This window comes from Chinchilla lanigera, unplaced genomic scaffold (assembly GCF_000276665.1).
Source record: "Chinchilla lanigera isolate Chin_1 unplaced genomic scaffold, ChiLan1.0 scaffold00007, whole genome shotgun sequence".
Taxonomy (NCBI): domain Eukaryota; kingdom Metazoa; phylum Chordata; class Mammalia; order Rodentia; family Chinchillidae; genus Chinchilla; species Chinchilla lanigera.
In genome coordinates, this window is record NW_004955408.1 from 24,819,870 (window position 1) to 24,834,643 (window position 14,774).

Genomic DNA, 14,774 nt, shown 5'->3' on the forward strand with positions numbered 1-14,774 from the left:
TATGCCTTTATTAATTAACCAATTATAATGAGAGAGAAAAATCACAACCCAAATGCAATGCACTGATTTGTTGAATGGGAATGGGTATCATCTACCTGTAATGAAATTTCCGACCAGGATGAAAAGGAGAGAATGGTAATAACATCTCTTGGTGAACATCATGTATGATCTCAGGTTCTAACCTGAGCTATACACCATTTCTTTATGTTGGCATCCCTATACACTGACAGAGAGATTTTTCCAATCCTCATCTGGGTAATCTTGTAAATGTACCAAGTAAAAGTCAGGTAGCACCAAGGCTAAAAACTATTGTTCTCTAAACCTACCCTCTCTAGTGTGCTCCAAATGAGCATTCCCAGTACTGCACATACTTCTCCCCTTAAGAGTATTCACCCACAGGGAAGTCAAATTTGTACAATCCAAAGTGAACTCACTCTTTCTCCTCCCCAGTCTCCTCTTCTAGTATCCCCTCTCCTGGAGAAGAAAACATACCCATTCAGGTGCCCGAAGTAAAACTCAAAAAGTCATGCTATTATTCCTTTTAACTCCTACTGCTAAAACCAATCCCTGAGTTCTATAGATTCTATCACCCACATCTTTTCTATATTCCCCTCACCCCTACCATTATCCACACCATGAATGCTTTGGTCCACCATCATTGTTCACGTAAGACAGACTGGTCTTCCTGCCTTCGGTCTCTTCAATCCTTCCTACACCAAACCTAACTGCCTAAAATACAAACTTAGCTATGCATTCTTTCTACTTCAAGAACAGAAGAGTAAGTCCCAATGTAATGATAAAGTAAAAACAAGCTCCATTTAATAATATGATGTAATCCAAAGAGAATGCAACATCAGGCACGGTGTTGTGAATATGTTCCCATTCGGCATACTATACAACAAAATCAAATAAGCTAAGGCCTGTGTTTCAGTAGAAAGAGGCCACAAAATGGATCATAGTAGTGAAGAAGGAACATTCAGGAAAACAAAGAACTTCCCACACCTGTAACATAAAAAGAGCTAAAAATACTAACCTGTCTAAAAAATGTTAACCTGTGCTTCAGTCACAAAATTTAGGAAACAAAACACACAAGGTAAAGAAGGAGGTTTTCCCATCAAGAAAAACTAGCCATCCCTATCATAAACTCAGTGAAGTGGTTTCAGTCCCATACAGAAGACAGCTCACTTCTGAGGCTAATTTGTTAGGTAAAGCCTACTTAAAAAGTATTGCAATCATTTGACTTGAGTCTGCAGGTCACTCTGAACTAAAAAAAAGGACATAAAAGACCAGGCATGGTGGTGCACAGCTGTAATCTCAGCACTCAGAAAGCTGAGACAGGAGGACTAGCATAAGTTAGAGGCCTGCCTGGGCTACATAGTAAATTCAAGGTCACCCTGAATTACTGAGCAAGACCCATTCTCAAAAAAAAAGAAAAAATTTTAAAAACAGCATATAAATTAAAAACATGCAAATCTGTCTATCAAAACGGAATATACTACCATGCCAAAATTTACATATATGTATATACATTGGTTTTTTTGTTTTTTTTTTTTTTTTTGGTTTTTTTCCGGTACCGGGAATCGAACTCACTACGTTGCGCTTGCCAGGCAGGTGCTGTGCTGGTGAGCTAAATCCCCAGCCTCTTATACCTATATTATTATAAATTCACAAATTAGAATTCTGCTTTTACACATTAGTCTCATAAAGCTGATTACTGTTGGTCCAACCCTGGTATAAGGAGCTGCTCTAAGCACACAGATCAGATTAGATTTCTGAGGACGCTATAGCAAGACCTAGGAAAACAGTAAACCCTAAAACTGCACATGTGGTTATTTAAATGTAAATTTAAGTAAAATTAAGTAAAATTTATAATTCAGTTAAGACTGCAGATATTTGAACCTTTCGATCTTCATAGCAAATACTGTCCCACAGCACTATTCTAAAGCATAACCTCAAACTAACCAATTGTGGGTTCTCCTAGGAAACAGTCTGATAAATATCCTTGGGATGGCTAAGATAAAACCTGAGAACTAGACTGTTTTCTAGAGAAGGTAAGAAACATGTATTCAACAATTACTTCCTTTTCCTTTGCAATAATATCTTTACAGTCAGAAAACTATACAATTCTACACTTTAGGATTTCTGCTCCTCCACTGTAAACTAGTTGGACAGCAGAGGTTAGAAGAACATTCTCACATTCTCTGAAGTCAGACTACTTCATATTTTTTTTTTCTTTTTCTCTTTTTTTTTCTCTTTTTTTTTTTTTTTGGTGGTGGTATTGGGGATTCAACCCAGGCAGGGCTTTCACACTAAGCTACATCCCCATATCCCCGGCCTTTTTATTTTTAATTTTGAGACAGGATCTCACTAAGTCACTAAATTGCCTGGGCTGGGCTCAAACTTGCAATTGTTCTTCCTCAGTCTACAAGAATGACACCCATCTTTTGTCTCTTACAAAATGTGACCTTCAGCATGTTATCTACCTACCCTATTCTTCAGTTTCCTCATCAGTGAAGTAGAACTAAAGGTACCTACCTCATCAGGATGCTATAAGGATAAAATGAGTTTATAAAGTGCCTAGAATCATCCTCCATATAGACTAAGTGCTCAGGAACTCTTAACTGCTATTACTTCTACTAGTGCTGTCACCGCTACCACCCTCCTCACCACCACTACCATCCCTGACAGCCGTTCAGATGACAAGTGTGGAAAATGCTCTCTAGAAGAAATAATAGCAAGTGCAACAGAATGAAACTAAAACAGGGATCACAAAGTCAGAGTGTCAGTCTATACCAAAGAGAAATTTTCTGAAGTACAAAATAATCTGGAGAAAATATTCAATACCAAAAAAGGTCATGCTTTACGACAACTGGCCGACAACTTCCTACTTATAAAGCTGACAAACCACAGGTCAAAAGAAGTCCACATACTGAGCTAACGAACTATTTAAGTAACCAGAAAATACTAAGAAGGAACTGGGAATAAAAAATAAATAAATAAATAAATAAATAAATAAATAAATAAATAAATAAATAAATAAGAAGGAACTGGGAAGATAGGAGTCTGAGTTCAAGAGGCCAAATGATACTCCCACATACAAAGCACATTTTGAAATTTTAATGCATTGCCTCCGTAAACTCTTTCAATTACTTTTATGTTCACTGATAAACTGATTGAAGATCATGTAATTTTTCCATAAGTAAGCAGAGCACCAAATATTAAAATACTATGCCAAACAATGACCCACCATGAGCTAGTCAACTGAAAAGCCACTGTGAAAAAAAAACTCAAACTGAGCCAGGAATGGTAGCACATGCCTGTAATCGCAGCACTCAGGAGGATTATTAAAATACTAACTTCAGCTGGGTATCGTAGCAGTATGCCTATAATCCCTCATGCTTGGGAGCATGAGGCAGAAGGGTTGCCAGCGTTTGAGGCTAGCCTTGGCTACATAGTGCACTCAAAGCCTGTCTCAAAAAACAAAACAATAACAACAACAAAAAAAAACCTTCAGCAAATACGGCAAGACAAAAAAGCCCACATTTGGGTGACAGAAAGACCTAAGCTTAAAACTTGGCCATGCCACTTATTAGCTATATGACCCTGAGCAACTTGCACTTACTTAGCACTTACGAGCTTCATTTCACTACCTATAAAATGCAAGTAGCTGGTCTTGGTGGTACACACCAGTAATCCCAGCACTCAGGAGGCTGCAGCAGGAAGATCACTGAAAGTTCAAAACCAGCTTTAAGGGGCTGGGGATTTAGCTCAGCGGCAAAAGCGCCTGCCTGGCATGCGCAAGGTCGTGAGTTCGGTTCCCGGTACCGGAGAAAAACAAAAAAAAAAAAAAAAAAAAAAAAAAAACCAGCTTTAACTACACAATGAGACCTTGTTTCAAAAAAAAACAACAAAAAATGCAAGTAAAGCACTATGCCAATTAAATAAGAAATAAATGTAAAGTGCTTACAACAGTGCCTTAGCAGATGTTCTCAATAAACAGTTGCTATAGTTAGTGAACTTTCCTAGAATCCTAAGAATAAAAGACCACTCACTACTTTACATTGTGACTACAAAAAATATTTTGACCAAATATTAACTATAAATCATGTTAGATAATACCTAAAGGTGACAATTTGTCTTCCATATTTTACAAGCCATCCACCACCCTAAAAAGTTTCCCTATTTACTGTATTCCCTGTTAAGATTCTGATTAAAAATTGGGCCTATAAACCAGGCGTGGTGGCACACTCCTGTAATCCTAGCACTTTGGGAGGGAGGCTGAGGCAGGGGGATCGTTGCAAGTTCAAGACTAGCCTGGACTACAAACTGAGCTCAAGGCCGGCCTGAACTGCACAGTGAGGCCTTGTCTCAAAAAAAGACCAAAAAAAAAAAAAAAAAAAATGGGCCTATAACTGCACTTCTTACATTGAAACTAAGTTTTTACTAACAGTTCTGCCACACATGCCATCACTGATCCACATCCAAATGTAATGCTAAGGACACTTATCCAACATTCACCCCTTCCCCTTGTAATAGAAAAAAGAAATAAAAATTTTTTCAAGTTTCTTGCAGTGAGGTGAGTTTCACAAAACAAAACAATACAGGGTAATCGCTTACCTGGAAAATATTTTGTACTTCAGATCCACCAATCCAGAATGAATGGGGGTATTCCCTTTCAGACTAGTCTGAGAAAAGACAGCAGTCAAGCATCTTCCAAGATTCTTTCCGTTTACTGTATCCAGCTTTCTTCAACAAAATCCCAAACATGCACTTCGGTAACTGTTGAAAGACAGAAAGCAATCCATACACCTACCATGGCACCAGCGCCAAAGGACAGCCACCAAGAAATGAAAGGAAGGGTCAATGGAATGGTGGATCTGAGGCACAGAAAAAAAAACACAACCCCTAAGTCAGCTATTTGTGTGAAAGGTCTTTGGCAGTATTATCTACCTCTGTGTTAAGAGAAGAATACTAAATTTGATGCGGCAAATAATGAAACATCACTAATATTAATATTTATTCATGATAAATAGCATGCAACTTCCAAAAGAGGGCAACTTAAAATTTACTCTACCATCCATATAAACTGTCCCAGACTATTCAGCTACAATGAACACTTATATCTGTTTTCTAAGACATCTACATCATTACAAAAATAGTTTGTCAGCCAAAATGAATGGCACAAGAGGGTTCAGATAGCTCACGAAAGATACTTACTTAAACACTCAACAAAGAAATCTTTTGGTGTGCTACACAGAAAATATCAAATCTACACGTATTACCCAAATTCTCGCCCCTCGACTGGAATATAGAACATTTTAAAACACATGACAACTTAAGAGTGAACTTCTGATTCAACAAAGGCTAATACCCTACAATGGCCAGTTATCAAGGAAGCTAGAGAAAATAATAAAGAACACTAATAAACAGTTTACTAGGTGACACCTTCAACATTCTTTTTTATTGTACCAACTTCTCCATTAGACTGAGATTGTAAAACACTACGTAAGGGAGAGAGAAAAGGTATTCAACAGTATGACCCAGATAAAAACTTAAAAGACTGAACTTACTTGTACATAAATTTGCTACTTCCTTGATTGCCAAACTACTGCCAAATGCTCCTGCAGGACAGTAATTAAATTACCTACCTTTACTGAAGGGTCACTAATGGGTCAACTCTTTATGTTAATTACTCATATTTAATTCTCAAAAAAGACCAAAACGAAAGAACTTGCCCAACATCCCATGTCTACTACATGACAAAGCCCATGCCCTTTTCAGAGGACTGCTGTCTCTCAAGTCCAAGGGTCAGAAAGGCCATGATTCCTGGGACAGAAGAAACTAAGCTTTACTCTCAAAGGTCCTAAAAGTCAATGAACGTGGAAACAGAGAATTATAAAAATACAGAATAAAAACTTCAGCCTCACTGAGCCCAAGTCCAGCAGCCATTAAAAGACAAACCTCCTAGATCTTGCCACTAAAAAGAACTTCATTATCAAAGAGCCAGGCAGTTCTAAGGCCCATAATATCAACGTTAAAATCAAACATTGTATAATAGTGCTTAAGCAGTCCTTGTATTTAATAACATCAAAATCAGTATCTGTGACAAAGAAACCAAGAAAATTCTATGGTTTTCTAAGATTAGCTATTAGTCCACAGACAATGAGCAAAGATGTTCTGATTTTTCACACTGTAGGCAAAGCAACTGAAGTGACTGAAACACCAGTCTATGATTAACCTCACCATAAAAATTAGATTAAAATATCTTAATACTTACAACTTAATAGAGATCATATAAGTAAGACCCCCCCCCCGGGGGGGGAAGGGAGGGATGAGTACTCAAGTTTTCCCATTAAGTGTTACTACTCTCGAGCTCAAGTCAAGTACAAACTGGGAATCCAATTTCGATAAAAGAAGCAAATAAGCCACGATTAGTACCTAATGGGTAAAACATACTAAACTTTTCAGAATATAATTTATTACAATGTACAAAATGTAGAACAAGTGACAGCAAAACACAACCATAATAATTTGACTAACAGACTCTTTTCTGAACATTTTGAATCCTCAAGCCATTTCCCTGCATTAGTGAGTTAATTTTTTCCCTTTCCTTCAAAAAATATTTCTTCAGTGCCTAACTGGTGACAAGCCTCATGCTAGAGATACAAAGATTAACAGATGCCAGATAAGAAGTGTCAGAACTAAATTCTTCCTGTCCTCTGCCTCTTTTTTCCTCTCAAATAGTAATTTCAAAGCACAGATTTTTTTCTTTTTTTATAAGACAGTCTCAATATGCAGTTCAGGCTAGCCTTTAACTCACTATATAGGCCAGGTCGGCCTCAAACTCACAGTGATCCTCCTGCCTCAGCCTGCCTGAGTACTGCGATTACATGCATGGGCCACAACACCTGGCCTCAGGTAGTAATTTCAGAGAGTTAATGAATACGTTATTATTACTTCTCAAAATTGGTTTTTCAAAAAAGTTCTCAATTTAGCAGTTAAAAAAATTAAAATTAAGCTGGGCAGAGGCACACACCTGTATTCTCAGCTACCAGGAAAACTGAGGGAGGAGGATCTCAAATTCAAGCCCAGCCTGCTCCCTTAGGAAGACCCTATCTCAAAATAAATTTTAGAGAGGCTGGAGTTGTAGCTCAGCACTCTAGGTTCAATCCTCCCCCCCCAAAAAAAAAAAAAAAAAAAAAACCTATAAAGTACTCAAGTTCTTTTTTCTTAATAGTAGAGCTCTCCCTTGATTTTTCTACATTCATTATTCTTATATTTGCACACTTGACTGCTAACAGACATTTTCCTTTTTTTCATTTTCCATGTTAATATCCCCATGTTTCTTACTTCACAGCTCTCCATCCAGTGAAGATCCTGACTAACCACAAGGGAATTTCCTAAAAATGCTGCCTGCTGGTATCACAGAACTCTACAATCTTTGAGTTTTATTAAAACAGTAAGATCAAGGTTAGAGATACCCTACTGGATTGTCAGGTCTTCCTGGTCTGTCTCTCATTTGCCTACAAAGACAAACTTCCTGTTAAGCAATTGTGATCAAGCAGAAACTTAACAAAGGATAACAAGCTCTTTCCTGACCAACAGGTTTTTTTCCCCCATATTGTCAACTTACTTCACTGAACAACAATGCAACCCAAAAGAAAATCTTGCTTGTTCTGTTCAAGGCCTAAATCATCCACTTTACTAAAAATGAGATCAAAAATCGTAATCTCCCAGTCTAAAGTAAACTGGACAATCATTAAATCAGAATGCTCAATGTTCCAGCAAACTAATCATTAGTCTCTTTCTAAGATATGTAAAACAGGACTGGATGAGTTCTCTGTTGTAGCACACCTCTAATCAGGCCACAATGGTAGTTCTTAGTAACTGTAACTAACAGTACCCTCCAGATTTTCCAAGCCAGTACTGACGCTGTATGATTTAATCCTTTCCCCTTAAAGATGGCTCATTAAATGCATGGGGCTAAAAGCAACTGAATGTTAGGCCTCTGTAAAGCTTTACAAATAAATCCATGCACAACTAAAGAGAAAAAAATTAAAACTTTCCACACCATCTGTCTTGATTTTGCTTTATAAAACATGGTCCCCATAGTACTTGGTAAAGTTTTTGTTTTGTTTTGTTTTAGTTTGATTTTGGTTTTTTTTTTTTCCGGTACCAGGAATTGAACTCACAACCTCCCGCTTGCCAGGCAGGCACTGTGCCACTGAGCTAAATCCCCAGGCCCAGTACTTGATAAAGTTAATCAGGCCAGCACTTGCTGAAAAGTAAGGCTCTGCAAAGTTCTTTCACATATGTCTCTCTCATAATCCTCCCAACAACTCAGCAATATTTAGTTTTCTTATTTTTACAGATAGTTAAATTACACCACAAAAAGGTTTCCTTTAAGGACACACAGTGCCAGAGTTGGAATACAAACTCAGGTGGTTCCACTGAACAGCAGGCCTTACCCTCAGCTAAATCAAGCTTTCTAAAAACAAATGACTCTGCTTAGAGCTTATGAACTGTTTGGCAAACTCACAACGGATATAAAAAGACCTTGCTTTCCCCAGTACTTTGCTAAAAACCAGTGCAGGATGTATGCAAATCAATCTGCATGTGTAAGTCTGTAAATAATGGTTAAAATGTCTATGGAGGTCCCTATGTGAAGAACACTCACCAGACATTCTTCTATATTCATCCCCATCTTTGTCTTAAGGTTATCAAAAGGAATCTTAAAAGGTTTCACAGCATGGGCGGGTGGGTGGACCCTAACATTAAATTTAACCAATGAATACTGAGCACTCATGTGCTGTGCATTAGGGATCACTTAGATATAGCTTCTGCAAAGGGAATTTAGACACAACTACAAGCGTCTACAATACTCAGCAGGATATACATACGTCTCATTAAAGTTATCAACACTGAGAATTATTAAATGAAATTTTCCAGAAAGATAGTAAAGATAAAGGTGGAAGGCAACAATGTATGAAAACAATCACCTAGAAAATTCAATTTAACATTTACTGAACACCTACAAGAATGCAATGTGTATAAGAGAGCTGTGTGTCAGAGGAAGATAAGTAAAGTTCCATCTCTTTCCTTGAGTTCATTATTTCACAGGGAACATACTCAGGCAACTACAATAAAGCGCAGAATATGTTAAGTACCTCCAAGTCCCAGAATTCATTCACTTAACAATGATTATCATGCAGACAAAACAAGATGGTATCTGCCACCACAGTATAAACTGACATCAAAAGAGGTGGTATCTATTGTTTTTGTGAGTTCACAGATTATTAGTATAAACAAAAAAGATTACTGAGATGTCACCTAAGCCTATTTGGCTAGAGAGCAAACCATTAAGTCCTTTCAGTAAATATCAGTAGCGTTCAATTGCCTTAGCAGTTCATACCACTAATGACAAAGCAAAGTGGGAGCAGTGTGGCTCAATCAAAGAAGTAACTCTAAAAAAGTGAGAAGAAAAGTCAGATGGGAGACTACAAGTGTAATCACTGGAATTTTCAAAAATGCTTTCCTTCCCATAAACTGGAAATAATACAAGGTGAAACCTAGGAATCCAGAGAACTCACAAAATAAAAAACTGTTTCTAGAATTTATGGGCCCAAACAGCCCTATTCAGCAAGATATATGTGCTGTACTGTGAATCTATGCAATGCCCTCATAATTTCCCTGGCTATCTCTCTCAGTTTGCAGGATAGAGATTATAGCAGTCAGGGACCAACAGTGCCAAGACACATGTGCAAGACATGTTTATGCTTGTCAACACTGAAAGGAAATCTAACCTACTCCAAAATCACAGGCAAAGACCGATATATTTGAGCCACAGCCTCTTTTGGCAGGTCAATGAGGTCTAGAAATATAAATGTGGTTTATTTATGTAGGCCCTAGTGAAACCTGCATCCCTTTAATCTACACTTGGTAAATTAGCACACCACTGAAGGTATGAATATGATAGCAAATCTCCAACTTCTTAATGGAGTCACCAAACATTCACCTTTTAGATCACCTCTGTCTCAACAATGAGACAGAAAAAAAGTATACTGAAAAATACAAGGGAGAAAACTCTTCAATAACATCAGTTTTTTTTCAGCTCCTTGGTCTTATGGCCTGCCTATACTTCAACAGCTCTAAAAGTAGCATTTATAGCACCCCTTCCTAATAAAAGCCAATGTATTTTAACCTATATACTACTTCATTCAACAAGTAGTATAGCCACATGAGATACGACAGGAAAGGAAATGACTCACTCAAGGTCACTTAACAAAGGATAATTATTCAACAGTTAATAACAGAGTATAAAATGCCCATTGTGTAAAGGGGGAAGAGATTTGCTCACACCTCTAGATGAGATAGGATTACTATTCCTAAACTTTTAAAATCAAGTTCTGCTACCTTTCAAAATGGACCAACCATCTCTCCCTTCCAATCAGCACCTTTGTGATGAGGCTAGTGATGAGTGATAGAATAAAAACTCTAATTTCCAATCAAGAGTTAATAAATGATATATAATGCAGAGCTTCCATTCTTCCCAGTGAAGCCCACTGAATTAGATATAGCCTGATACTTTCTGTATATGTCCAAAATAAACTACTACTCTTCTACCTCATTCATAATAAAGCTGGTATTACTGAAGTAAAAAGTTTGAAAAACAGGCCCACAAGGTAGGTATAGTACTAGGCCAATATAGGGCCATGAAAGTCATATGGTGACTAAATTATTCTCTCGTAGTAATTGTAAATTCAGTTGTCACAATCAGTTTTGGTCTGACATAGTGGCACACATCTGCAGTCCCAGATACTCTCCAGACTGAGTAAGGGGGATCACAGGACCATAAGTTCAAAGGTGAGCTTGGACAAATTAACAAGATCCTGTCTCAAAAAATAAGAAGGCTAAACCAGGTGAGGTGTTGTGGTGCACGCCTATAATCCCAGCACTTGGGAGGCTGAGGCCAGAGGATTGTCTTGAGTTCAAAGTCAGCCTCGGCTACATAGTGCTTTCAGAGCCACTCTGAACTTCATAGAGAGACCCTGTCTCAAAATATAATTTTAAAAAAAAAAAAGAAAGAGAGCTGAAAATATAACTCAGTGGCAGAGCACTTGCCTAGTATGCTCAAAGCCCTGACTTCAATCCTCAGTATTGAAAAAGTAAAGAGCTCACAGTCTCAATCCTATGCAGGTCAGAGGGAGACATACTTTTGTAGACTCAGGCCTCAAGTAAGAATAAAAGTCACAGGGGTAGGAAATTTGGAGATTTCATTATTCTCTAGGTTTTTTGTTTGCTTGGTTTTTGCTGTTGTTTGTGTTGTTTGTGGTACTGAGGATTAAACCCACGGCCTCTGGAATGTAAATCATGCAATCTACTGTTAAGCTATACCACCCCCAGTCTCAACTGTAACCAGCTTTATTTCCTATCAATCAGAAGTGCAATATAGCCGGGCATGATGGCACATGCCTGTAATCCCAGCACTTGGGAGGCTGAGGCAGGAGGATCGTTGTGAGTTCAAGGCCACAGATGGACTGAACTGCATAGCGAGACCCTGTCTCAAAAAGACAAAAAAAAAAAAAAAAAAAAAAATCCAGAAGTGCAATATATGGGAGCAGTTACAGCACAGCACTAAAGCACTGGCCTAGCATTTGAGAGACTCTAAGGCCTGCATGAGAAAAAAAAGAATCTTCTCAAAAGAAAAGATCAAAGTAGAGGGATAAATATTAAGAAATGGAGATGACCAAAAAGTCTATTTCCTCTTTTAATACAGTACATTCTGGAATATCACATGAAAGTAATCCTGTTAACCATTAAGTACCAAACTAGTACAAGCAGCACAATCACAAATACTTGAGTATTGAAGCTGACGCATAAAAATCTAAAATATTTCATGCTGTAGGGTTTCAAGATAACCATCAATTTAACCCCTTCCTCTGCTTCTATTATGTTACTTTGAAACCAAAATATTAAAAACATTTTTACCTACTTTTGGAAAGCATGATTTAGATGTCAGCAAATGCAGAAAACCACAAGCAATTGGATTTTAAGGTATCATCATTCCTGCATTTGATACTGGATTTACTTTGTCAGTGGTTAAGCACTTATCCTACCCTACTATACTAAAATAAATACACATATGTTTATGAAAAGAGTTGTCTAAAAGTCTAAACAACTGTCCCTTTCAGGAAATATCAAAATCCTTAAATGAAAGTCACAACTTTAATTGGTCACAACTACAAAACTCTTTGTTAAATTTTCTAAGAATGTTAGCTTAAATCTTAGTTTGTAATGTCCTTAAATAATTAAAATCTCTTTTCAGACCAGAGATAAATACTTTCATATAAAATTAAAACTTATTTTTTGGTGGTTGTGGTACTGGAGATTGAACTCAGGGCCTCATGCACGCTAAGCATGTGTTCTACCACTGAGCTGCACCCCAGGTCTAAAATCAAAACTTTCTAAGCTATGAACACAGAAAATCAGTAAATTTAGGCCAAAGATTTTTAACCATACACTCATAGGCACTGACTTGAGTTACACTGTATTTCTTCTAGCTCACTTGAATAAAGACGTTTTAGTTATTCTTTTTAAATGAATGGAAATGGAAGAAGCACAAAACAGCCTATTTCATATTCATAGAGATACCAGATTACGTTTCAGAAATACTCCGTTTTAAGTAATGTATTGCACATCTTTAAGAATATGTAATATACATCATTCCAATTAAGATATATTACCAAAATAATAACTACAAAAATTGCAGAATATCAAATTCTTGACCATAGTTTGATAATGCTGAAAAGAAAAAAGTACTCAATAAATGAAAACAACCACATAAGCACTCAAACACAAACAAAAATCAGAAAGTACACCAGACCACCCCCATCTCCCAGTTTTCAAGAAGAGTAGAAGTCCGATTCTATGAATTATACAAAGGACAGCGAATATGAAGCTACCTCTCAGTATTTATGCTACCGTACCTCCGTTTTTAAAATATGCATCTCAACTCCCCAGATACCATCATCCACAGAAACCATGCAGCTATCCAACAGACTTTCAGTGTCACCATTTATTATTTATAGTGTTAAATGGGGGAAGTGGCTCTGATGTCACCATCCCTACCCAGTGGAATCACTGACTCAATAAACATTTTCACATTGGCGAAAATCGGCTAGGAAAACACTGCGCTAGGTTAAGTAAATTCTTTCACCTTTCCTCTCAACTGTGGAGTAAAGTTGTTACTGTGTTAGCGGAGATAGAAGAAACTGTCAAGGTTTCCACAGGAAGAAACCTGTGAATGTCCATTTGCGGAGGCAAAGACTTCCTCTCAACTCTCCAGAGTGCAGTCTGATTTCCCTAATGTTCAAATTGGCAGGTAATACCTACCATATTTTATTTCTTCTACCAAATCATCCAGCAATTAGCAAATTCTTCACTTCTACTAGCCACTCTCTCATAGCCACAGTCCTGTTTCTAAAAATTCCTCCTGGCTACAAGTCATAGGGGAGGAAAGACATTGGAGGCGTCCGTGGACCAGTGGTGCTAGCCTGGCTACTAATGGTTTCTACCAGAAAACGGATGCGGAGTGGGGCTTCATTTTTCTTTTTTTCTTTTTTTTTTTTTTCTTTTCTTTCTTTTTTTAAGAAAGAACTGGTGGCAGTGATGAGGACGACTTTCTCTTCCTCCCCCATTTCTCAAAGCAGTTCTGGAAAACGTAAAGTTATGGTTTCCCCTTTCCTGGGGGATGGAATCCAGAATACCTGGAGCCTTGCTCTGCAAACAGCCCTCACCGCCGGGTAGGAAACCCCTTTGTCCGAGAAGCCTGACACCACGGGGCCGCGAAAGAGGCCCCTTATCCGTCACAGCTTCAAAACCGAGAGCTCCCCAGCCAGAGCCCTCTAGGGCCTATCTCGGCATCCACACAGCCAAAGGTGGAGGAGAAGGTGCTGAAACCCCTCTACGAAGCGGAGGCCCAGGCAGCCCTAGCCGCTCTCCTCCCTACACCCTCCCACCACCATCTCTTCGGCCTGAGTGGGGCTTGGAAGCGCGGTGCGGGCCTGGGCCGGAGAAATACCGGGCGGGAGGGGGAGCTCCCCCTCCTACAGAAGGAGGATGAGATGCTAGACTAAGGGTGACCTAAAGCTGCTGCACACCCGTGCGAGGGTCGTCCGAAGAATGGGCCCGGAGACGGGAAGGGAGGGGGCGATCCGGGGGGCATGGAGGGGGCCGGGCTGAAGCCAGCCTGAGATCTCGAGGGATCAGGAGGAACCGCGCCGGGCCGAAGGCCAAGGAAGGCGGGGGGCGAGAGCCTGGGCCGAGGCGGCCAGGAAGGGCTGGGGCTGGCCTCGCGCGGGACGCTGAGGTGGGCAGGCCCGGCCGGGGCCGGGCGGAAGGAAGAACGGACGGTCCAGCGGGCCGCACTCACCATAAGCTCGATGGTCTTGTCCTCAATCACCGAGTCGGGCTCCATGGCGGCCCCGGCGGCCCCGCCTCGCTCTACCCACGCAGCAGCGAACGGCCCGGGCGGAGGAGGCGACGGCGGAGGCGGCAGAGGCGGAGGCGGCTCTCGCACCCACTCTAGCTGCCAGCCCGCCCGGGCCGCCGGCAGCTCCGCCCTCCCCCTCGGCGAACGCAGTACGCAGAGCAAGGACTACAACTCCCAGCAGGCGCCGCGAGCCCCGCAGGGCGTTGTGGGAACACAAAGCGGATCCCGGACCACTCTCTGTTGGCAGCCCGAGACGGAATTCTGAGCAGAATGGAAAGCTCGA

General features: G+C 39.6%; 1 protein-coding gene across 1 annotated transcript in view; it reads right to left on the reverse strand.

Moving 5' to 3' along the window:
• The window catches only part of Fbxw11 (F-box and WD repeat domain containing 11), a 131,046-nt gene extending 116,393 nt beyond the window's left edge, over positions 1 to 14,653 (reverse strand). Inside the window, exon 1 of the mRNA XM_005376332.2 lies at positions 14,432 to 14,653. Within this exon, the coding sequence (XP_005376389.1) occupies positions 14,432 to 14,476 (45 nt within the window). The 5' untranslated portion in view covers positions 14,477 to 14,653. The remainder of the gene's footprint in view (positions 1 to 14,431) is intronic.
• Positions 14,654 to 14,774: the final 121 nt, after the last annotated feature.